This window comes from Cibotium barometz, chromosome 28 (assembly GCF_041138505.1).
Source record: "Cibotium barometz isolate CiBa-2024 chromosome 28, ASM4113850v1, whole genome shotgun sequence".
NCBI classification, from domain to species: domain Eukaryota; kingdom Viridiplantae; phylum Streptophyta; class Polypodiopsida; order Cyatheales; family Cibotiaceae; genus Cibotium; species Cibotium barometz.
The window spans coordinates 52663983-52687410 of record NC_141073.1 but is presented as its reverse complement, the minus strand read 5'-3'; the positions used below and the strand labels follow the sequence as shown (position 1 = coordinate 52687410).

The window sequence follows — 23428 nt, the reverse complement described above, 5'->3', positions numbered from 1 at the left end:
AGGAGTCACTCCGAAAGGGGTAGTCCACCGGCGTCTAAAAACCAACCACACGAACGAAAAAAATTTTCTGGTTTTCTTTGCTGAATCTTTGTCCTTGAAGTGAGCTCTGATACCACTGTAATATGCGGAAGCTTCGGAGAAGGATCGGTACTTCAAAACTCAGAAATCAGCACTCTTTTCGCGACGGAATTAACGCACAAACTGAAAGACAATGTGCAGAAAATAGAGAGAGAAAGGGGAGATGGAGAGGACACAGTATTGGGTCCCAATTACCCTCTGTAGGGCCCCCACCACGGATGGTGTATTTGCTTTATTAGAATGATGTAAATCTGAAAACAAATACAAAGTACTTGACCTTTTCTTGGCTGGAAAACCTGCCCTTGACCTTCAGTCCTTCACCCCTTTGCTTTAGCAATGTTCTTGGCTGTCCTGGCCCTTGTTTGCTTGGAGCACTTGGTGAATTATGAGATGGATTCATGGATTATGGGCTGGGGTATTTATACTTCACATAGCATCCAGTCGGCCTGCTTCCTGAAGTCCCACGACTAGGTATTTTTCCAATAACTGAATTCCCACTATAATTCAATGCTGGCCATCCTGCGCAGCCTTCTGGGGCAGCATCCTGGCTGCTGGACATGCTGCGCAGAGGTGTGGGTTGCCCCTACACCTGGCCAACCTGCTGATTAGGGTTTCTGTCCCAGTCGGCTGCCTGTCCAGTAGCAGTACAGCTGGCCGACAGCCCCTCCAGCCCATGCCATGGCTGGTGGGCACAATGTGGGCCCTCCTGGCCCCTTGGGGGTGGTTCTATACCTCCCCCATGCCCACACTACCACTGCAAGTTCTTCTCACTGGGGTAGCCCTATGGGCTGGCCCCATCTCTACATGCAAACCTACATGCCTACAGAGGCCTGGCATCCAGTTGCAAACCAGATACACAGAACATCTGACATCATTCCAGAGGGAGACTCCCAGCGCGGATTGGCACTGCTTCATGTGCAGGACAATGCACACCTGACCTCGGACGACTGAGATGGATCCCTGGCTGACTCGTCCCGGACTGGGCTCCCATGGGACCAGTTCACCATCCCAGGTCCTGCACCTTCTGTACAGAAATGTCTACGTGGCATCCAAGTGCGGGATGCACGTGACATGGGTAGGAACAAAGAAGAACTTAAACCTGCAAGTGGCTGTCCAGCAAATCAGCCCGCCTACCTCTTGCTTCTCCTCTTCCCGGACAGTCCAAAACAGTGCACCAATCAGCAACAAAACAGTCCCCCTCTTCCTCACACAGTTCCCAAGATTTATCAAGAGCCTAGAGCTCTGATACCATGTCAAAATATGCAGCAGAGATGATGACAAAATCTGAGAACACAAGAGCAAGTGCACTGCAGAAAAATACAGCAATGGAGAAGGAGAGAGAGAGAGGCATGTAACTCTGCTCTATATACACAAGAAAATCCCGAAAATATGATACAACAAGTGGGGGGCCATGGGGCCATTTTATATGGCCCCATATGAGCAATCGGCCAGCATTAAGGACAGCCGACAGGACAAAAAGTCCACGACCAGCATATATCACCAGTCAGCCAGCTTCTCAAGGTCGGCCTCACACGTGTGGAGTCGGCCAGCAAGACCAAAAGGCTAACACCTGGACTACTCAGGACAGCCTCCCACAGCAGAAAAAATAGAAAAAAAATAGGGAAAAATATGAAGAGTGGGAAAAAATGAGAAAACACCTAATCCAAGCGGGCACACCCACAACAACAGAGGCCTTGGTGTATATGTACAGACAGGAAATGGCTGCTAACAGATAGACCCGACCATTGATTGGACTGGAAATAAGATTAGGTTTTCTTTTAAAGGCAAGGATGTAACTTTTGATGTAGGAGTTGAGAGGAATTCTATTCCACTCATTAGTCATGTACAAGTTCCTAAAGCAATAAAGCAATCTATTTCCTCGTACTTGATATATGTAAGAGATCCAAAGGATCTGAGGGTGATGAGTCACTCTCAACTCTTGATCATGAAAGGAAAGATTTCCTAAAGAAGTATGAAGATTGTTGTGTAGATACTCTTCCAGGAGAGCTACCTCCAAAGAGACCGGAAGATCATAAGATTGACATCATGCCAGGGAGCTCATCTCCTAACAAACCTCCCTATCGAGTAAGTCAAGCTCAACAAGAGGAGATTATGAAGCAAGTAACTGAGCTTTTGGAAAAGGGTTTGATTCGATCTAGCTCATCACCTTTTTGCTCATTGCTTCAAAAAAAGGATGGTTCTTGGCATATGTGTATTGGTTATAGGGCTCTTAACAAGATCATTGTAAAGGACAGGCTTCCTATTCCTAGGATTGATGATATCCTGGATAGATTGGATGGAGCCACTATCTTTAGCAGGATCGACTTAGAGTGTGGTTACCATCAAGTCAGGATTGTTCCAAAGGACATTCACAAGACCTTATTCAGTTGCTTTTAGTACACCTCATGGATTCTTTCACCTTTACTGGCACAATTTACAACTACTGCGAGATTTTAACCTTTGACAAATGACCTAAGGCTTATGCTCTACATCCATAAATCCCAAGTACATCAATTTGTCCAATAAACCTAACAGTTTTCAAGGAGCCTCCAAAGAGTCTCTCTCAATCCTTCGAGGAGGAGGACGCTACATATGATCCACAAACCGAACCAAATAACTTGAGACCAAGTCAGAGAGCTTGGAGATCGAGCCAGAGAATATGGAGCATAGTAGATGGACCGACAAAAAATTGGAGCAAAGGTGTATAGAGTATCCCAGTGCTCCAAGTTTGCAGAAGGGGATGTCATGTGCATCCATTAATCCTAATGCTCACGGACATGATTATCCTCGCTAGCAAGTATATGGGCAAAATTTGAGGTACATTTAAACCTGATTTTAAGGCCCTACAAGCACGTGGAAGTGCCAGAAACATTGGCCCATGAATGGGACACCTTTTGGGCACAATTGGAGGGCCAAATATGACTTTTGGACATTATTATGTAGGTCAAAAAGGCAAACCTGACCTGAACACGACTTTTCATCATATTCCTATATGAAGGAGGTCAAAGGGCAAGCAAATATCTTACAGATCTCAAGCGTCTTTCCAATGTTGACAAGAACCGTTGCATAGAGACAACCCGAGGCAGCTCTAGGCACAAAGGCAAGTATCTAAAGAGCACGACCAAGCTAGGGAATCAACAACCTTTTGTTTGCATGCATATAGCATGCACGAACCGGATCTAGGTCAAGTTCCAAGATTATTGTACATATTCATGTTTTGGAATATACAGTAGATTAGGTGTACCTTGTCTTCTGTGTGTTTGCTTAACATGGGATTAGCGTTAATCCCTTTTTCTTAGCGCTAATCACATACACGCTTCCACAACGCCTATCACAATGGGAGAATTATGGGATTGATAAGTGGGGGGAATTACGTCTCACAATTCTAGAAATCCAATGGAACGAGTCGACAATAACAAAACTTGAGATAGGCATTTGTCATGGAGTCCTTTCCAATAATACCAGAGTCAACAAGGTGGATGTGCTTAAGCAATCAAGGAAACTAAAGGGTCAGAAGGTGTGGATTGCAGATGAGCTTGAAGCTAAAAAGCACAAAACTTGCTAAAGTTTGAGCAACACATAATGAAGGTAAATGGGCCGTTCTTTATGATGGAAACGCTCTCATCCTAAATTTCCGCAACCCAAAACCAATTGCTCATCAACGAGTGACACCTAATGTACCAATATAGCTTTAACAACATTCGACAATCTCCAAACCGGCATGTTGTAAATGTTACATCTTCTAGTGGCATAGTAGATGAACACTAGGACCTCTCTCTCTTTTTTAAGTTTCTTTTCTGTTTCCGTTTTTGAGACCAGATATTTGGCACAAGACCTTTATGGTCTTCATTTATGTATTGGGTCTCATGGACCATTTTGGCCTTTGGCAGACGTTAATAGAGCTCCTCTCTCTATTAATGTCATCATTATCATCGCCTCCATGGTACTCAGAGGTAATCGAGTCGTTTGATGCACACAGCCTCCAGATGGACCATCTTCCCCCTTTTCATATAGTCTGGACTCTCCATTCTTGGACCTCTCATGGCCGGAGATCAACCGAATCATCCGTGTAGATCTACTGCAGCCTTACATTACATCAAACATGGGTGTCTCCTACCTCCAAGCTTGGCACCAAAACCCACTTTTACAAGGACCACTTTTGAGAGTCTCGGAGGATGGTTTCACTGTGATCCCGAGCTACATACAGATCTAGGTCACATGCCATGCGTATCGTGATTGGTGACTGGTCAGCCCAGGGTGTCTTTTCATCACGCTTCTCTCTGCCTCAAAGTCAAAAGTGGCAGAGCTGGTGCTACCCCACACGAGGATTGGATATGTAGAGTATGCACCACATGACACATGGAAGATGAGGCGTACTAAATGCTTAGCTGGCTGGCCTACTATGAGATACGGGGGAGCCGCTTCCGCGCGGGGTTTGGTCCACTCACACAGCTTGATGATCAGAGATGCCTGGGCATGTACTTACCGCAGCTCATACGTCATGGGGATGAGTAGGTAACATTTTTGTTTAAGTAGAATTTGTTAATAACTCATGAAGAATGGCAAAGTATAAAATGTATGCTATGCGTAGAGCTCATCTATAGATCATTTTTGTTCCCAATCAGAAGGAGACCTACTATGTTTTTTGTGCTTTGCATTGATCGCATAGGTCATATTTGGCCAACATGGTGGTTAGTCTATCTACTTGTCTCCCTCACATGTATACGTGTATCTAAATACTTAATATTATGCATACACACCACATGTTTGTTGGCAAGGACATTCTAACAGGGTGCTACCTAGAATGGCAATTATTGACTTGTTTGAAAGAGGTTTGCCCTGTACTCAAAGATAATGGTTCTTGTTTTTTATTCCATTTGTTAAATTTGATAGAAGTCTCTTTCCAGGGAAAAAAAATAGTCATGGTGAGGAACATGTGGTGGGAAGCTACAAAAATAAAGGCACGCGTGACACAGAGGAAACAAAAAGTCATGTTGACATACATAGCTCATCAACAAACCTGACATCCCAAGCACTCTTGTAACCCGAATTGAGCACGACCACAGCCCTGGTGTACGAAAGGAGCTTCTTCGTCAAACAATGGAGATCTTCTTGTGTATTGTAGCAAACAGATGGGGTGTGGGCATGGGCCTGGTCTCTAGACTTCAGCAGGAGGAATTGATACTCTCTGCGGGAGGCAAGGAAAGCAGATTTGGCAGCTCTGTAGAGTGGGGCCAGAGCTAGTACGGAAATTGCCAGTTTGTGATCTGCGCACCAGAAAGCAGACGGATCAGCTGAAGCTGGGTTTTCTCCATCATTTTGCTCGTGTGAGAGCGGGCGGGGACTGCTTGTCTCGTGAAGGCTTGCCAACTGGGATGGGTGCACGAACCCGAGCTCATCACTGCATCCACAAACGCGAGTACGAGCGTGATCAAAGTCGCAAACGAACCCATAAAAACCCATTCAAAAACCAGCAAAACAAAAGAGCGCATCTCCCAGGCTTACATGAGAGGATCCGAGGACAAAATGCTGTCGAGTTGCCGAAGCAAAGCAAGGCCATCTTTATCACCTTCCTCCATCTGTGTCGGTTCTGAACAAGCGAGGAGGGCAGGCAGATAGAACGAAAATTCTATTAACGTCTTAAAAAAAAGACCGATTTAAGTGATCTTCTGTATGAAGAATAATGTGTGATACTATAACATTAAATAGTCGTCTAAGTTAAAGAAAAATTGTGAGATCCCTAGTTGTATCCAATCAGGCTTCTTGATATTAGCATCATCTTCCTAGTCCTTGACTTCTAATTTGACCAAGGGTTTTCCTTGATTACTAGACTAGTTAAAGATCTACTCGTAGCACTAGAGAAAGCAGTCAAAGAAGGCCATTTATCCAATATTAAATCTATAGCTTCCCTTATAAAAGCACAAAGAAGGCCATTTATCCAATATTAAATCTATAGCTTCCCTTATAAAAGCACTTTCCTATGTCATTCACCTCTGCATAGTCCATCCATTTTTTTACATCTAGTATCTCATGTATTTATCCATCTCTTGATACATTTTATGTGTAGCTTTCTAGCTTTTCCTATGTGTAGTAGGCCAAGGGCTTATCTTCTCTTTCCATTACGTGTGACCACTACCACATGCTAAAAAGCCATCCCTTTGTTCATGGGTGTTTTCTAACAGCCTCCTTCCAACATGTCACCAAACTTTGTACACAGCTGGACTTCTAAAATTGCATGGGGCAATCAAAAGAATCTACCTCTCCAATCAAGATCGTCACATTTCCTTGGTAAACATCTTGCTCTTCTTAGCTAGACTTGGACCATACAACACCATGGTTCCACATCTTCCAGGTTATGTTCTTGTAAGAGAGAGCATGCCATTAGCTTGGGTCCACAGTAAATCTCTAATACCTCTCACTCCTCGATACAAGCTCTAAGGTTCCACTTTTATGCATGTTGAAGACATATTCTTCAATCAATCCCCAAAAATCTATCAACATTTATCTCATAACATTATTATCATCACAACAAAGAATTGAGTGCACATGTACATTGTTGGATGAGGGAGATGATGCTCTACACACTCACACATGCACACAGTACTCAATAATGATAATGAATGAATGGAGTACAAGAGTACAAATAGAAGCCCTAGCCCTAGGATTGATGTGGCTAACACACAAGAGTATGTTCACATGGGGAAAAAACCCTTGCTAGCACAGGGCACTAGTTTGGGCTCACCACATATTGGGGACAAAATTTGACTATGAGAGAAAGGCTCTTTGCCATGATCTTGTAAGGTGTGTTCAACATTCATGATGTGTATAACATCATCAATTACTAGGCTTAATTTAGTTGACTCTTTTTGGGAACAAGCTTGATGAAGCTCATCAATTACTAGGCTTAATTCAGTTGACTCTTTTTGGGAACAAGCTTGATGAAGCTCATCAATTACTAGGCTTAATTCAGAAGGAGACCATCTAGGCATAGGGACTTGTATTTTTTCACAATAAATTGGAGGTCCTTCTTTGTAGAGAAGGCCCTACCCAGTACACAAACCATTTCTTTAGAAACTTGTTTAACCATTTGGCTTAGAAACAATTCAATATGGGCATTGGAGCCCTACAAGACATGAACGGAAGGGAACCACTTATTAGTAAAAGGTGCTTAATAAGCAGCTTACATGTTTTAGCCTTGTTTATGACCATGTTCCATTCCTTTGACTATGGTAATGCATTCCTTCACCCTTTTCTCTTTCAAAGCTCTAGAAAAGAACTTGGAAGAGAAATCACCTTCCAACATCCACTTAACCCACTTAACCCACTTAACCCTTGCTTGGATTCTTCCTTAATCAACTTGGAAGAGAAATCACCTTCCAACATCCACTTAACCCTTGCTTGGATTCTTCCTTAATCAACTTGGAAGAGAAATCACCTTCCAACATCCACTTAACCCTTACATGTTTTAGCCTTGTTTATGGCCATGTTCCATTCCTATCTTTGACTCTGGTAATGCATTCCTTCACCCTTTTCTCTTTCAAAGCTCTAGAAAAGAACTTGGAAGAGAAATCGCCTTCCAACATCCACTTAACCCTTGCTTGGATTCTTCCTTAATCAACTTGGAAGAGAAATCACCTTCCAACATCCACTTAACCCTTGCTTGGATTCTTCCTTAATCAACTTGGAAGAGAAATCACCTTCCAACATCCACTTAACCCTTGCTTGGATTCTTCCTTAATCAACTCTTCTTTTCTCTTCTTCTTACAAAACTTCCTCAGCTTCATGCAAAACTTGCACTTGTGTAGGTTCATCTAAAGTATGTACAAAAGCATATTGATATGTATAGCAAGAGCACTTCTCCTTGCCGTTATTTTTTTACCAAACTTGATGGCATATTTTTGACACATTGGTTCAAAATATTACATACTTGTGGAAGCATGATATGATTAACTCTAAGCGTGAGAGAGAGAAATGCTAACGCACTTAGAAATTACAAAACAGAGTACAAGAACTCGCATGAGGAACGTTATGCCAAGCGTCTTGATAGAGGGCTCTTATATAGAGGCATGGGAGAGAAGGGGCATATGTGGGCATGCACGAGGATGACTTCTTACATGGGTTGAATTGGAAGCTGAAAACACGAAGTGTAAAATTTGTGTAAAGCATCCCAAGATTTTAACTTTATGGTTTCTTTCCACACATATTCAAGTGTGAGTTGGCTAAGAGTTTCAATAACATAATGTTATTCTTGAAGTCAACAAAGGGATGGTGAGTTGAGATACTGGCACTATTGGGCATTATCGAAGGTGAGGGAGCACTGATGGGGTGATGAAGTGCTAAAGGTAACGATGGTGGCTATTGGACACGTCTAGGTTGGGCCACTAGCGATGGAAGGGAACTAGTAATGGTAGTGATGGGAGGTGTTCAACCACGCTCACAAGGTCACCTAACCATCTAGATCGTGTTTGAGATCCCTCTTCCAACAATGCAGCTTCAAGCTGGGGGCCATGGACGATTGGTTGAGACACCTGATTGTTCATGATGGGTTTCACACTATAAGAGAATGGGGAGGCCCATGGGTTGCATAGCCACATGGTTTTTTTTTTAGAAACAGGGGCCACTTTTGTGTTAATAATTCAAAAATAAGAAATAGGGCCCGAGGGAGGGTTTATCTTCACAAGTCATTTCCAACACACGAAAGTCTTACCACACCTTGGTTGGTGAGCTTTTCAACAAGGGTGCTTCCTTTACACTCAATATTTTCACCTATCTACAATTGGGTAACAATTCCTATGGTGTGAATCCTCAATTATGTGGGGTCAAGTGCTCAACATGACAATTTGGAGTTGGCCAGAGTGGGGCTCAAGGTTAGGGTGGGGCGACAGGGCTTAAGGGTAGGGGGTAGACATGTCTAGACATGCACGGGTAGGAGGGGTTAGGGGGTAACGGTTGTATGTAGGTGAGGAGCGAGGCTCACGAAGGTAGGACAGACCTAGGTAGGAAAGGGTATGTACGAGGGATAAGATGGGGGGACCTAAGCCATGGGTAGGGCTCATGGGGGTAAGGTGGGTCTAGGTGGGGGGAGTAGGGGTTTGGGTAGGCAAGTAAAGGGGTTTGGGCCATGTGGATATGGGTGGGTGGGGCCAGTTTTTTGTGCAAAATAAAAAAGGATATTTTAAAAGGGGGGAGAGCGGGAATTTTAAAAGGGGAGAGCGGGAATTTTAATCAGGGGGTTTTAAAAATGGAGAGAGATAGTGGGAAATTTAAGACTGGTTTTTTTTTTAATGAGCAGAGAGAGGGAGGGGGCACATTTAAGATACAAGGGTGGGGGGCTTCAAAGTCTCTGAGTAGTTGAACATAATTAGTAAATTAATTATAAAAATTCATTTTTATGTGATTATGAAATAATTTTATACGAGCAAGTAGTGCTAATCAAGATGAATCTATATAAAAAATTTGGTTTAATTTGAGTAAGATCAACTCTATTTCATCTATTTTATGTGAAAATAGCTCTACTTAAGTAGTTTCTTCCCTTCCAAGCCGAAACCCAAGTCTACCTAGGCTTGGTAAAGTAAATTAACTAATGTACCAAACCTAGGTGGAGACCCCTAAGGTGGCCACGCATGTGGCCAAGTGTCTGACATGTCACCTACACATGGCATTCATTCCACCTCAACATGCCACCTCAATGTTGATGACATGGCATGCCACCTCACCATACCATCTCATCATTGATAACTTGGCATGCCACCTACTATGCTACCTCATTATTAATGACATGGAATGCCACCACATTAGATGCCATGTCACATGGATCATTGATGACTTGGCATGCCACGTCATTATTAATGACATGGAATGCCACCTCATTAGATGCCATGTAACATGGATCAACACATCATCAAGGAGGGAGAGATACCACCTCATTAGATGCCATGTAACATGGATCAACACATCATCAAGGAGGGAGAGATACCACCTCATCTTGAGTTATTGTCACGTGTATGCCACGACCATGCCACATTATCAAATTGAGTTCCAATCTCATCATCACCTCCCATGTATGGGTGCATCCATTCATGGTTTCACATACATGTAATATAATATATATTTAATTTATAGATAATCCATGAATATGTATGTAAAATACTATTATGATATTTAATTTTTTAAATAAAAATATACATCAATAAGAAAATATGTTATTTTATCTAGCAAGAATTTTTAAAATGAATTGGGGGGGAGAGAGAGTTATAGGTTTTTTAATATTCTTTCACATGATGACTGTCTTCTCCTACCTCCACCCTCATATCAACATCTTTTATCTCTGTACACTTCCCTACACCAAACCTGACATACCATGATTTTGTAGTCTCTAGGATCATGATGATGGCATCGAGAGATACCGCCTCTATAGCTCTATCCAAAGCACACCACTATGGGAGGAGAATATTACAAGCACAATATCCCAACAAAAATAACTTAAGAAGGCAAGGAAATCAAGTTTCTCAAAATTCTTGGGTATGAACATGCATTTGTATGGGGAGGGTGGTTTTTAGCATTGGCTACTTTTTTATTGATTATAACTCTTGTTGTACAAACCCTCATCTACTATAAAGGGTTATTCCTACTTAGAGAGGGTAGACTTTCATTTTGTAGCAATGGGTAGCATTGGGAGTGGGTATTTTGAAAATAGAGATAGATTTCATGGGACTAAGTACCACACTTGGGCCATCAAGATGCAAATGGCTTTGATAGATAGAGAGCTTTGGAGAATTGTGCAAGGGACTAAAAGGAAACCCAATGCTAGGAATCCTAATATGGCTGCAAAATGGGAGAGCAATGATGCAAGAGCTCACTCATACATCATCAATGGCTTCAGTGATAACAAAATTCATTAAGTCATTTCCTCCCCTACCTCTAATGATGCTTGGGTAAGGTTAAGAAATTTTTTTGGTCGTCGATGCTACATCTCATCTCTTCTTAAGGAAGAAATTATATAGATTGGAGAAAGAGGAGAAGACCATAGTGGCTTCTCACATCATTGACATTAAGTGCTTGATAGACCAACCTCTAAGTCATTTCCTCCCCTACCTCTAATGATGCTTGGGTAAGGTTAAGAGATTTTTTGGTCGTCGATGCTACATCTCATCTCTTCTTAAGGAAGAAATTATATAGATTGGAGAAAGAGGAGAAGACCATAGTGGCTTCTCACATCATTGACATTAAGTGCTTTGATAGACCAACATACTGAAGCTTAATAGTTGCTTCTCACATCATTAGGTGCTTGATAAACCAGCTTACTAGAGCTAGTGTGGTAGTTCAAGAAGAAGAAGCTATTTCCATTTTGCTTGCCTTAAGCATATGAGGAATGTCACTATCATTGCTTGCAAATCAACCCAATATAACCCTTATCATAGTGTCATCTTCACTCATTCTAGAGGAGACAAGGTTAGAAGGAAGGAAAGCCCTCCAATTCAGCTACATTACCTACTAATGATTCAACAACCCCTCAAAACACAAGAGAGATAGCTTTTGTGATGGATGGTCAAAAGAAGAAGTTCAAGACTCCAAGGTCTTGTTTCTACTGCAAAAAGAAGGGCCATGTAATCAAGGATTACTACAAGAAGAAGAGAGTTGAGGAAAAGGAAGCTAAAGGCAAGAAGGAAGAGATTACAAGGCATCAAGAAAACCTTGTAGATAGACACCTTGTTCTAGTAAACGAGCCTAATGTCTTTGTAATCGCCAGTGGGCTAAGTTATCCTTGTGATAGCTAGTGGCCAACCTATCTTTGTTTTTTCACTTTATGAGAGTATCTTGGTCTACACACCCTCCAAGGTATGTATGTAGATAAAGAGAGGGTGTTGAAAGATGTGATCCACATTAGTTATAGGCACACTACCTTAGGATGGTGGATTTAATATTTGAAGACCTTAGACTTTGATGTTATTAATCATAGTTCACTTGGGTAACCTTAGGGACTCAAGTAGTGTGTGGAGTAGGTCCACTAGGGTAACCTTAGGGACTCCAGTTGTGTGTGGATTAGGTCCACTATAGGCATTGCAAGTGGATGCAAGTGGCATGGCAACTTGGTCTACAAGCCTCCTTGTCTCCAGGCATATAAATACCCCCTTGCCCTATGTGGGAGTACACTTCTTATTATATCCTATGTGGTGGACTCCTTTGTGGAGAGCAATAGTAGTGAACCTTTGTGGTACCAACACTCTTGTCATATGTCTTATCTTTTGTGCAAGTTTTGTTTCACTCTTATGTAGCATCTTGTGCTAGGACAAGCCATCTATGCTTGGTATCATAAGCTATTTCTTATGAGTGGTAATTTGTTGGTTTACTTTATTGTTTATTTAGGTTTATAATTCATTACTAAACCAAGTAGATTAAAGATTGGGTTATGCTCTTGCTTAGTGTGAAAAGCTTCCTAATCTTTTCACAGTTAGCCATAGTAAATGGCACAAAAATCCCTAATATGAAACATCTATAGACAAGGAATGTTCCTTATTTGAACATCCAAATTACTCAATTTCAAGGAGAGCCCACCATGCATGCAAATTATCTTCTCATCCACAAGTTGCCATGGGTAAATAGTTGAAGCATTCATGAATACCTTCCAAAGCCTTATGCCTTATGTTGAATCTCCTCTTGCATTCATCATCATGAAGCATAATGCATAAGGTATGAGCCTTATGCCTTATGTTTAATCTCCTCTTGTATTCATCTTATGTTTAATCTCCTCTTGTATTCATCGTAAAAACCATAAATTTGATTTGTTGAAGCACATTCATGGTTTCCCCTCAACAAGAAAAAGTTATCTAGGTACTTTATCTTATAAGTGAGGATGAGGCATATTGTTTCAAGGGTTTGCTTGCTTTAAAAAGAAAAACTTCTCTAGGTACTTTATCTTATAAGCAAGGATGAGGCATATTATTTCAAGGCTTTTCTTGCCTCTATCGAGATAATTTCCCAAAAATAGGTAATTGGTATGTGGAAAAAAACCACCATATTAAAGAAGCCTTAATAGGTTAGAATATTGTCCATGAATGTCACCACAAATCTTGATCAGGGCTTTAAGCTCAGGAGGAGGAACAAGTGAAAAAGGGGGGCTGATGCTTGCGTTCATTTCATCGCTTTCAAAGTAGTGTCTACCTTGTTCATGGGCATTAACTTGACTCACAATTTTCTTGCAATAAGCTAAATTTTTCTTGTAGTAAGCTACTTCAAAAATTTATCCCTACAACCAATTGTATGCTCTCCTTACCTCATTGGGTTCTTTACTAGGGAAAACATTTGGAACTAGTTGTTGTCCATGAATAGATTACACCAGTATCATTCATACACGTGCTTTCTTTATGAGTCTAAAAGATTTAGAAGCTTTCTCTTATCTACACTACATGGATGGAGAGTACTAACGGCCTTCTACAAGGGATGAAAAGGATATCTATTAGTACCTCTTATATTGGGAATTAATACCTCTTATATTGGGAATCATCTCCTACATATCTTCAATACTATTAGGAGTGGAATCTAGAAACATTTGATTGGTATGAAGGACACCCCCAAAACTAGAGAAGACTTTAGAGAACTTGGAAAATGGTTTATTTGCGAGTTCAACAAAAAGAAAACAAAGTAAGCTACTTCAAAAATTTATCCCTACAACCAATTGTATGCTCTCCTTACCTCATTGGGTTCTTTACTAGGGAAAACATTTGGAACTAGTTGTTGTCCATGAATAGATTACACCAGTATCATTCATACACGTGCTTTCTTTATGAGTCTAAAAGATTTAGAAGCTTTCTCTTATCTACACTACATGGATGGAGAGTACTAACGGCCTTCTACAAGGGATGAAAAGGATATCTATTAGTACCTCTTATATTGGGAATCATCTCCTATATGGAGAGTACTAACGGCCTTCTACAAGGGATGAAAAGGATATCTATTAGTACCTCTTATATTGGGAATCATCTCCTACATATCTTCAATACTATTAGGAGTGGAATCTAGAAACATTTGATTGGTATGAAGGACACCCCCAAAACTAGAGAAGACTTTAGAGAACTTGGAAAATGGTTTATTTGCGAGTTCAACAAAAAGAAAACAAAGTAAGCTACTTCAAAAATTTATCCCTACAACCAATTGTATGCTCTCCTTACCTCATTGGGTTCTTTACTAGGGAAAACATTTGGAACTAGTTGTTGTCCATGAATAGATTACACCAGTATCATTCATACACGTGCTTTCTTTATGAGTCTAAAAGATTTAGAAGCTTTCTCTTATCTACACTACATGGATGGAGAGTACTAACGGCCTTCTACAAGGGATGAAAAGGATATCTATTAGTACCTCTTATATTGGGAATTAATACCTCTTATATTGGGAATCATCTCCTACATATCTTCAATACTATTAGGAGTGGAATCTATAAACATTTGATTGGTATGAAGGACACCCCCAAAACTAGAGAAGACTTTAGAGAACTTGGAAAATGGTTTATTTGCGAGTTCAACAAAAAGAAAACAAAGTAGTCCTTCCAAAATCACCATGGGTGTGAAGCAAGCTCAAGGAACATGTTATAAAATTGTATATAAAACCATTTTTGAACTCTGACTAGAGATACATGTTTAAAGGGTGATTTCACTAAGGATAATGAGATAAGGGGTCTAAAAGTGCACAATTGGCACAAGTTTATACAAATATATATAAATAACACATCTAAAAGTACATGTATTGATAGAAATATATATATTTGTAACACATCTAAAAGTACGTGTTGATATAAATATATATTTGAAACACACATAAAAGCACATGTGTTGATATAAATATATATTTGAAACACACATAGAAGCACATGTGTTACTTTGCACTTGATATTAATTAGTTGCACTAAATACTCACTCCCTTTATTTACTAGTCATGGTGAATAAAGTACATGTGTTGATATAAATATATATTTGAAACACATCTAAAAGTACATGTGTTGATATAAATATATATTTACATGTGTTGATAGAAATATATATATTTGTAACACATCTAAAAGTACATGTGTTGATATAAATATATATTTGAAACACACATAAAAGTGCATGTGTTACTTTGCACTTGATATTAATTAGTTGCACTAAATATGCTCTCCCTTTATTTACTAGTCATGGTGAATAAAGTACATGCTTCAAAATTAAATAATAATGGTGAATAAAGTACATGCTTTAAAATTAAATAAAATTACTTGAGAAAGGAGATAAGAGAAGCTATCTACAAGTTGAGTGGTGTTGTTTGGTAAGAATGCACAAGGTTTTCTTAAATATTTACACTAGAAAATTAAAGGAATATAAATATCTCGGATGATGCAAATGTTTTGTTGATTCTTATACATGTGGATTTCTTCAAAAGAGCTAGATTGAATTAAGAGAGCTTTTTACTTGAATCCTTAAGGTGATGTGTCTTTTCAAGAAGTACTTCCCTCCTACCATTTTAAGTAGTGCATCAATTTGAGAGAAATTTACTCGACTCTGTTGAGGCCATGTGTCTTTTATAGAACCACTTATGTGCTAGTAGTTCAAGCTTAAAAATGCACCTATTGTACACTAATGTGGTTGGAATGGTTTATTCAAGATATATGTTTTATATTGAGAGGATCGTGAAAATCTGTAAAGGGATTATGAGGTAAAGAGTGAGTCCATAGTGGAGTATGGCTAAAGATTTTGGTTCCTTCAAGAATTACTAGTTTATGTATACTATTTTCTTGCTCTAATGGATCCTTCAATGATACAAATCTAGAGCAATAAAGATGACACATGTCTATAGAAAAACATTACTAAAGGAAAAGGAGCAACCAAAAGGATGGATGAGCTACGTTAAAAAAAATGTGTTAAAATATTTTCTTTCTAATTTGGGAGAAATGTTAAAATGGATTGATAGATATAAGAATGTAAAGAGGCATGGCACATGTAAAGCATTTAGGAGAAGTTATAAAAACTATCCTTGATCTTTTACCAAAGAATTTCTCAATGGAATGGCTAAGAGAGTCTTTCAAGAAGGTTAGGGAGAAAGGAGAGATTATCAACAATAGAGAACATGAGTATGCAAGGAGAAACGGTGTGGGAAGCCATATTGACTTGTAGGTTGGAATGAAGAGGATGTAAAGCTACAAGGAGGCAAAAGAAAAGGGTCAAAGTAGGTGATGTGATGCAAGTACAAAGTACTTGCATCACAGGGTGAAGAGGATGTAAAGCTACAAGGAGGCAAAAGAAAAGGGTCGAAGTAGGTGATGTGATGCAAGTATAAAGTACTCATGAAGGTGAAGGCTTATAATTGTGAAATTGGAGACTATCATGAGGCAAATAAAGATGCATTAGTGGAGGAGACTTAATCTTATGTAGACACAAGGAAGTAGTTTGCATGTGACGGATGACACCAGCATAAGGTAGCATGAGGGGCATTAGTGGAGGAGACTTAATCTTATGCAGACACAAGGAGGTAGTTTGCATGTGACGGATGACACCAGTGTAAGGTAGCATGAGGGGCATGGAATGTACTCCTCCTAGAAGAAACGACATGTGGATGAAATCTACAAGGTCAAGCAAAGGTGGAATATTAAAAGAGAATGCATACAAAAAATAAAGACGCAACAAAGGGGCCATGTTGCATGTAGTTAAAGTGGCTAGTTATGGGGTTGGGGTGCTAATCCTTAGAAACATGAAGTGATGGACCATATTGTTGGGCATACTAAGAAGATGCAAAAAAAGAATAGTAGAACGCAAGCCACCAAGCTAAAATCATTTAGGAGAACACTAAGCGGCAATGTGACCATTAAAGCCGCGATGAGCTTTGTGGCAATGGAGCCACCATTTTCTTTTTAAAGAACATATGGGAATAGGTATTAGTTGAAAAACTAGAATTTAAAAAGCTACACAAAGGGAATGAAGACACAAGGGGTATGATCCCAAGGGGCTTGACACCAACATGGAGTTGAGTACAAGTAGAATATGCACAATGGAAGCCAATGCAAATGTAGATGCACGTTTTGAAGAGTCAGAGTGGGGAGACTATAAATTCCTACTACATTCATGGAGAAACAAAGGAAGAGAACATGGTCTAGTAGGGAAAGAAAGAACCTAACCAAAGAGTTGAAGGGGGTGACTTGAAATTCTTGCTAACATTATGCATCGATGAGGGAGATGCCTCAACAGGTTGAATTGGGCAAGTAAAGTTGACAAGGAGGAGTAGTCAAGAGGGATGCACCCCCGTGGCTAGCTTGAAGTTCAAGGGGCTAGGTCAGTGAAGCCCAAGCTAATATATTTTCTTAGGTGAGCACATTAGGCAGTGGTGGTGGAGACCACCATCGATGCAAGGGACACATGAGCCCATATTCTTAAACTACATCATAAGGTTGGAAATCCTACGCAGAGGAGTTGTATAATTATAATCCAATGTTGGAGCCAACACAAAAGAGGCCTTGGTTGTGACAATCTAATGATCTTCCAATCCCAATGATATGTGAGAAGCCATTTGAGACAGCATTTAGGAAAGGGTAGAAAGCTAAGAGTGGTACTAATCTTGGATTGGTACCAATTCAGGCGAGGCTAAAAAGCCATTCAGGCTAGGGTAGAATGGCTAGGAGTGGTACCAATCTAGGTGAACATATTCATGCAACAACATGTTAGATGAAGTTAAGGGAGGACCACAAGGGCACACAATATACCAAGAGGAACTTGAAAGATGGAAAAAAACAAGAAGTGCAAGTGGTAGTGTACTTGTGGTGGTTAGATGGTGGTAGGCAAGGTGGCAATTTCTCTCGTTGAAGCTAGATAGTGAGGCTTGGGCCAGGTGAAGTTCAAGATGGAAGTGGTAGAGTGTTCACTGAAGTTTAGGGCAATGCCTAGTTTTGATGAAAGCATCTATACTTAGCCAGTAGTAGAGGAAAAACATGTAGTAACATGAGCTCAAAGAGCTGGAAAACAACTTGAAAAAGTAACTTTATTAGTGATCAATCCGACAGGCAAGACAATACCATTCTATCAATGCCTAAGCCCAATGGGTTTAGAACTCATAAGCCATCAGCCTACACAGAGAATACACACAGAACTACAAAGTTCACTCTCTTACTACTTACTCACTCACTCAGACAATACACAATAAATAATGGTGAAGCGCTTTATATCAATGCCTAAGCCCAATGGGTTTAGAACTCATAAGCCATCAGCCTACACAGAGAATACACACAGAACTACAAAGTTCACTCTCTTACTACTTACTCACTCACTCAGACTATACACAATAAATAATGGTGAAGCGCTTTATATTACTGACAAACTTGTACACTACTATTCTTCTCAAGACTAACTCTGACTATTGTTTTCTTCTATCCCTTTATATATCTATCTCCTTACTACTAACTCTGTACACTACTATTCTTCTCAAGACTAACTCTGACTATTGTTCTCTTCTATCCCTTTATATATCTATCTCCTTACTACTAACTGCTTCCTTCTTTGCTATCTTAGAAGGACCTTCTTCTTGTCCCATCTAGTGGTTATCCTTACTATTACAAGGCTCATTCTATTATCAAACTGTTATAATAAAGTACATATAATTACAATAGGCGTTATGCTATATAAAAGATTTCTTGATTCATCACAACTAGACAAGGCGGGGAATCATATATAGGGCATGCTTTATGTGTTGTGTTGGCTCAATACATTACAATCCATAGCTTGCGGTGCTTCACAAATCTACAGGGACCTCCAATTCATGTTGCCACCCTACCACTTGAAAACATTCAATCTCTTAAAAATATAGAGCAACGTTTCAATATATCCTTGTAAATCAATTTTAATCGTCTTGTCATCACGACGGTGACCGCGTAGACCCACCGGATGTAGGTTTCATAGCTATGGGAAATGGTTATTTTATTCATACACAATGTCCACAAGTAGAGCAATCAAACATGATTGTGATAATAATGTGACCACCATCTAGCCTTAGGAACCTCCACGAGGCCTCAGCTTGGATTGAAGGTATCCAATCCTGACACAACAGTTATGCCTCTATCGTTGCATCTGCCGTGTGGCAAGATCACACAAAGCTCCCTTCACCTTTTGTCTTTCTGAACCAAGAATGGATAAACTTTCACCATTGCTTAGCTAGTGCGACTACCACATCCATAGCCTCCGATTTGAGCTTGGCCTTGAGAATACCACCACTCCTGGCCCTTCTTATTTGCCTTGATCTGGTTGCACAAGCTGCCCACGTACTATCCTATCCATTTGTCCCTTGGTCCATCCATTGTCAACTTGCGTCTTGGTTATCTCAGAGACCATGCGAATCCACCCCTGAAAGTGGCAGTTGACTGGCTAATTCAGTCGACGAGTCAGGTGAATAGACTAGACCGAGTCAGGCGTCGCTTTGCAATCTTCTGCAAAATATCTCAAGTTGCATTAGGATCCTCATGTCAGACATGAAAAGACTTATGTGGTGGATTATGCCAGGCAACGGTGTGATATATTATATTATAATAAGATTAGAGATACAAATCAACCGGCGAGCAACGAGAAGAACCATAATAGAAAACCTAAGCCTAAATGTAAGGAGAGATACGGCCATATCTCACTACAATGCGAAGAGAAGCATTGAATGTGGTATGATACTCCTCTTTGCATTGTGGTGAATTGAGTCCCAAAACACGAAGAGAAGCATTGGATGTGGTTTGATGCTCTTCTTCGCGTTGTGGTGAATTGAGTCAATTTTGAGTTATTTAACTTAGCAAACATTTATTTCTTCCTTAATTTCTCTTTTCAATCCAAATGGGGATTATCCACCTTGACCATCTCAAATTCGTTTTTTAATCTAATTCCGGGAGATGGATATCTTAGTTCAATAAATGTAGAGCAAGATAAATATTTGAAAAATCAAGGGGCATGCACGCGCTTTGGAAATTGTATTTGGGGCAGTACAAGTAGGCACTCTGCATGATATGCTTGTTGCAGCTGTAGTGGCACTTGTGGGTAGTCTAGGTAGGCATTCGAGCTGGTATTACTAGTGGGCAATGTATGCATTTGTGCGGCTCGAGTCAGGGTATGCAAGTAGCTGTTTATGCATGAGGTAGATGTAGTAGTGGCCCTGTGCTATTCTAGCATACAGTTGGGTTGTGTTTGAGGGGTTCTTGCAGGCATGTACTTTCATCCATATCCCCCATTTTACTTTCTCTTAGTAGTAGCTCAACACCCCTAGGTTGGCGTAAGCCAAGACATTGTTCATAAGGAAAATGGCTCAAAGTAGAGTAACATGCTCAATACAAACCCAAGGATTCAAGGCATCAATGGTGGCAAAGAACATGAAGAAGCCTATCTTGGTGTCAAGATAGCTAAGACTTGTCTTAGCTAGGAAAACTTGTCCTTAGTAGCATCAACATCTACATTTGACTCAAATAGGAGTCGAGGGATTTGGGGGACTCTCAAGTAGGGGCCTATAGTAAAATAGACAAAAATATAAAAATATACACAAGTTGTAATGGGTTGCTCGTGGCTATAAAGAAAATGTTAAGACCTCCAGCTTTTATTTTTCTTAGCCTCACATAGGCACATGATGGGGATGATGAAGACACTCTAGTTCTAAAATCAATTGATGAGGGAATCAATTCCACAAAGAGGGGGTGTATGTGAGGTTGGAATTTCTATCCAAGATCCTTGTTGGGGAGCCCACCCCACCTTTAGAGAAAGAGTGCTAATATAGAAATAGAACCGACATAAGAAAAAACGATGGAAATGGCACGATTGGATGATGAGCAGTGTTGTACCCATGGGCCGGTGGGATCATGGAATCGAGATGGATGGAATGACCCAAGCCTACATTGGCCATGAGATGGGTGTGACCCGATAAGGTAAAATGCATGATGACGCACTCGACGGGCTGCTGGAGCCGAGTTACATGGTGAGATGGGGTGATGGGTAATCTTCCAACTTGATGTCTGCTGAGAGCCACATTTTGGGGATGTGACAAGGAGAGGGGGTGTAAAAAAAGGGGAGAAGGGAGAAAGGAAAAATTTGGGGGGGGGAGGGGGATTGAAAAAGGAGGTAAAGGGAAAATAGAAAATTATAGGAGGAATAAAAAAGGGAGGATTATAGATGCATAAATGTATGTGCACACACATGCAAGTGCATGGATGCATTAAATTTGCCAAGCTAGTATCCCAATAAACCACCCACAAAATATCCGCCTGAGTAAGATTCATCGTCGTGCATCCACCAAGAAGGCTGAAATCACCAAGCACGGCCCTTCTGGCCATTGTTCTTATCACCTTTAGCATGTGGTACTACTGAGAAGTGATGATCCAGTAACTTCCCCTAAAAGGGTTTCAACTGAAAGGTTTTGGTAGAGAGATTCCATCAATGGTGACCAAAGCAAAGGTAACTTGGCCAATCTTGGTTGAGATGTAGTACGCATCTAAATCTTAACTTTAGAATGAGGGCAACCAAACAATAACAAGAGATAAGTAAGCATAGAATCATCTTAGTTGATTACTCTTCTTACAATACTCCTTGTCGTAGAATAACCTTTTTCTCATTAGGGTTTGTAAATAAGTGTTCTTTTTCGAGTAGTTAACCCCATACATGACTGGAAGGGTAAGAGTGGGTCACCTACATCAAAAATCTTGAATTTAGTGTTTCTATTCACCCAAAGTGTCCACCTTCATTGAACTATTTCAGTTGTTTAGGAACTTTAAAACTTGGTTTTGTCCAAGGCTATCAATTGATTCAAGCATGATGTTGCAAGTATTTCGTGATAGTTGACCTATCACCCGAAGACTTGTTATGATAAACTCCATTAGAACAATAGCCTCCAATTTATACACCAAAGAGAATGGAGTCAGTCCAATTGTTGACCTATCACCCGAAGACTTGTTATGATAAACTCCATTAGAACAATAGCCTCCAATTTATACACCAAAGAGAATGGAGTCAGTCCAATTGTTGCCACCTTATAAGTAACTTGGAGAGCCCATAATGTAGAATAGAGTGTTTGATCCTAATATGTCTGATTCTTCTCATTGATCACCTTCGAGGATTTTATTGGTGGACTTTGCTTAGCCAATTTGCCTATGGGTAATACATCATCAACTTCTTGTGGATGATGTATTACCCTATGGGTACATCATCATCAACTCTTGGACCACCTTTTTCAAGATCTTCTAGAGGAATTTATTAATGGACTGTGCTTAGCCAATTTACGAATGGGTAATACATCATCAACTTCTTGTGGACGATCATACAATGCTCCGTTAAATTATGGATTACATGGTTGAGAAAGTTTCCACCTTGATCACTATTACTAACTCGAGCTAGTAACCAAAGTGAGTCATAATCATCTCATATAAGAACTTGGCCACTTATTCCACCCGATTATCTCATAATGTTGAAAGGAAGGGAGATTACGATAAACTTGTTTACATGGAGTTAGACATGGGTGAAGATCACCATTGAAGCTTGCTTGAGCAAGACAATTGATTAGTGGGAAATGATTAGTGATAATTGGGTAATTACAAACAAGTCTATAAACTGACTTATATACTCTTTACCATGTTCATACTCACTTATGCCTTGGCCCCCATACTTTATCATGTCCATGGCCCCTTTGTTGGCCTATTAACCTTCTTATTTTAGCCAATATGTACATGACCAAGTATTTGAACTTGTTTCATTACAAACCATTCCCACTTAAGAATGGTTTTATCCTCAAAACCAAGATAATTTCCAATACCACTATCATGAATGAAGAGGTTCAAATCTATAATTTTGGTTCAAGAGAGAATTCTTGAGCATAAAGGTTTCCAAATCCACATGTAATACCCTCCTCAAATTGACCTCCAACCATAGTACATGATAGTACTAGGTTTCCAAGATGTGCATTACTGATTGCTTCTAATTTGGCTCTTTCAAAACCTTATAATAGTGAAAACATGATAGTACTAGGTTTCCAAGATGTGCATTTACTAATTGCTTCCTAATTTGGCTCTTTCAAAGCCTTATATAGTGAATAACAAAAATTTCCAGCAAGTGTATTTATTGTTATTCCACTCATGTAGCCCTATTAAAATCATCCAAAAGAGCTTCAAAGACTTCCAACATGGAAGAGGGTTGCTAAGTTGCTTCATCTTGAGGTAATCCTTTCCATTTGATAAGATATTCTTACAAAGTTTTTTTGCGAAGCACCTTCTCTCACACCCCACACTTTTTTGACACATACTCAACCATTCCATCCTCGCTCATGGGAAGTAACTCATCCAAGACTTGTACTTCGGGACCAACATAAGCTTTCAAGTGGGATATTGAAA

The 23428-nt window shown here is 40.1% G+C and overlaps 1 protein-coding gene across 2 annotated transcripts in view; it reads right to left on the bottom strand.

Moving 5' to 3' along the window:
* Positions 1 to 5823, bottom strand: part of LOC147622926 (Protein prenylyltransferase superfamily protein) — a 75424-nt gene extending 69601 nt beyond the window's left edge. For both annotated transcript variants that reach the window (XM_086822538.1, XM_086822539.1), the window contains exons 1-2: positions 5584 to 5823; positions 5099 to 5479 (exon numbers count right to left, since the gene is read on the bottom strand). In XM_086822538.1, coding sequence (XP_086678664.1) covers positions 5099 to 5479; positions 5584 to 5657 — 455 coding nt within the window. In that variant the 5' untranslated portion in view covers positions 5658 to 5823. The remainder of the gene's footprint in view (positions 1 to 5098; positions 5480 to 5583) is intronic.
* Positions 5824 to 23428: the final 17605 nt, after the last annotated feature.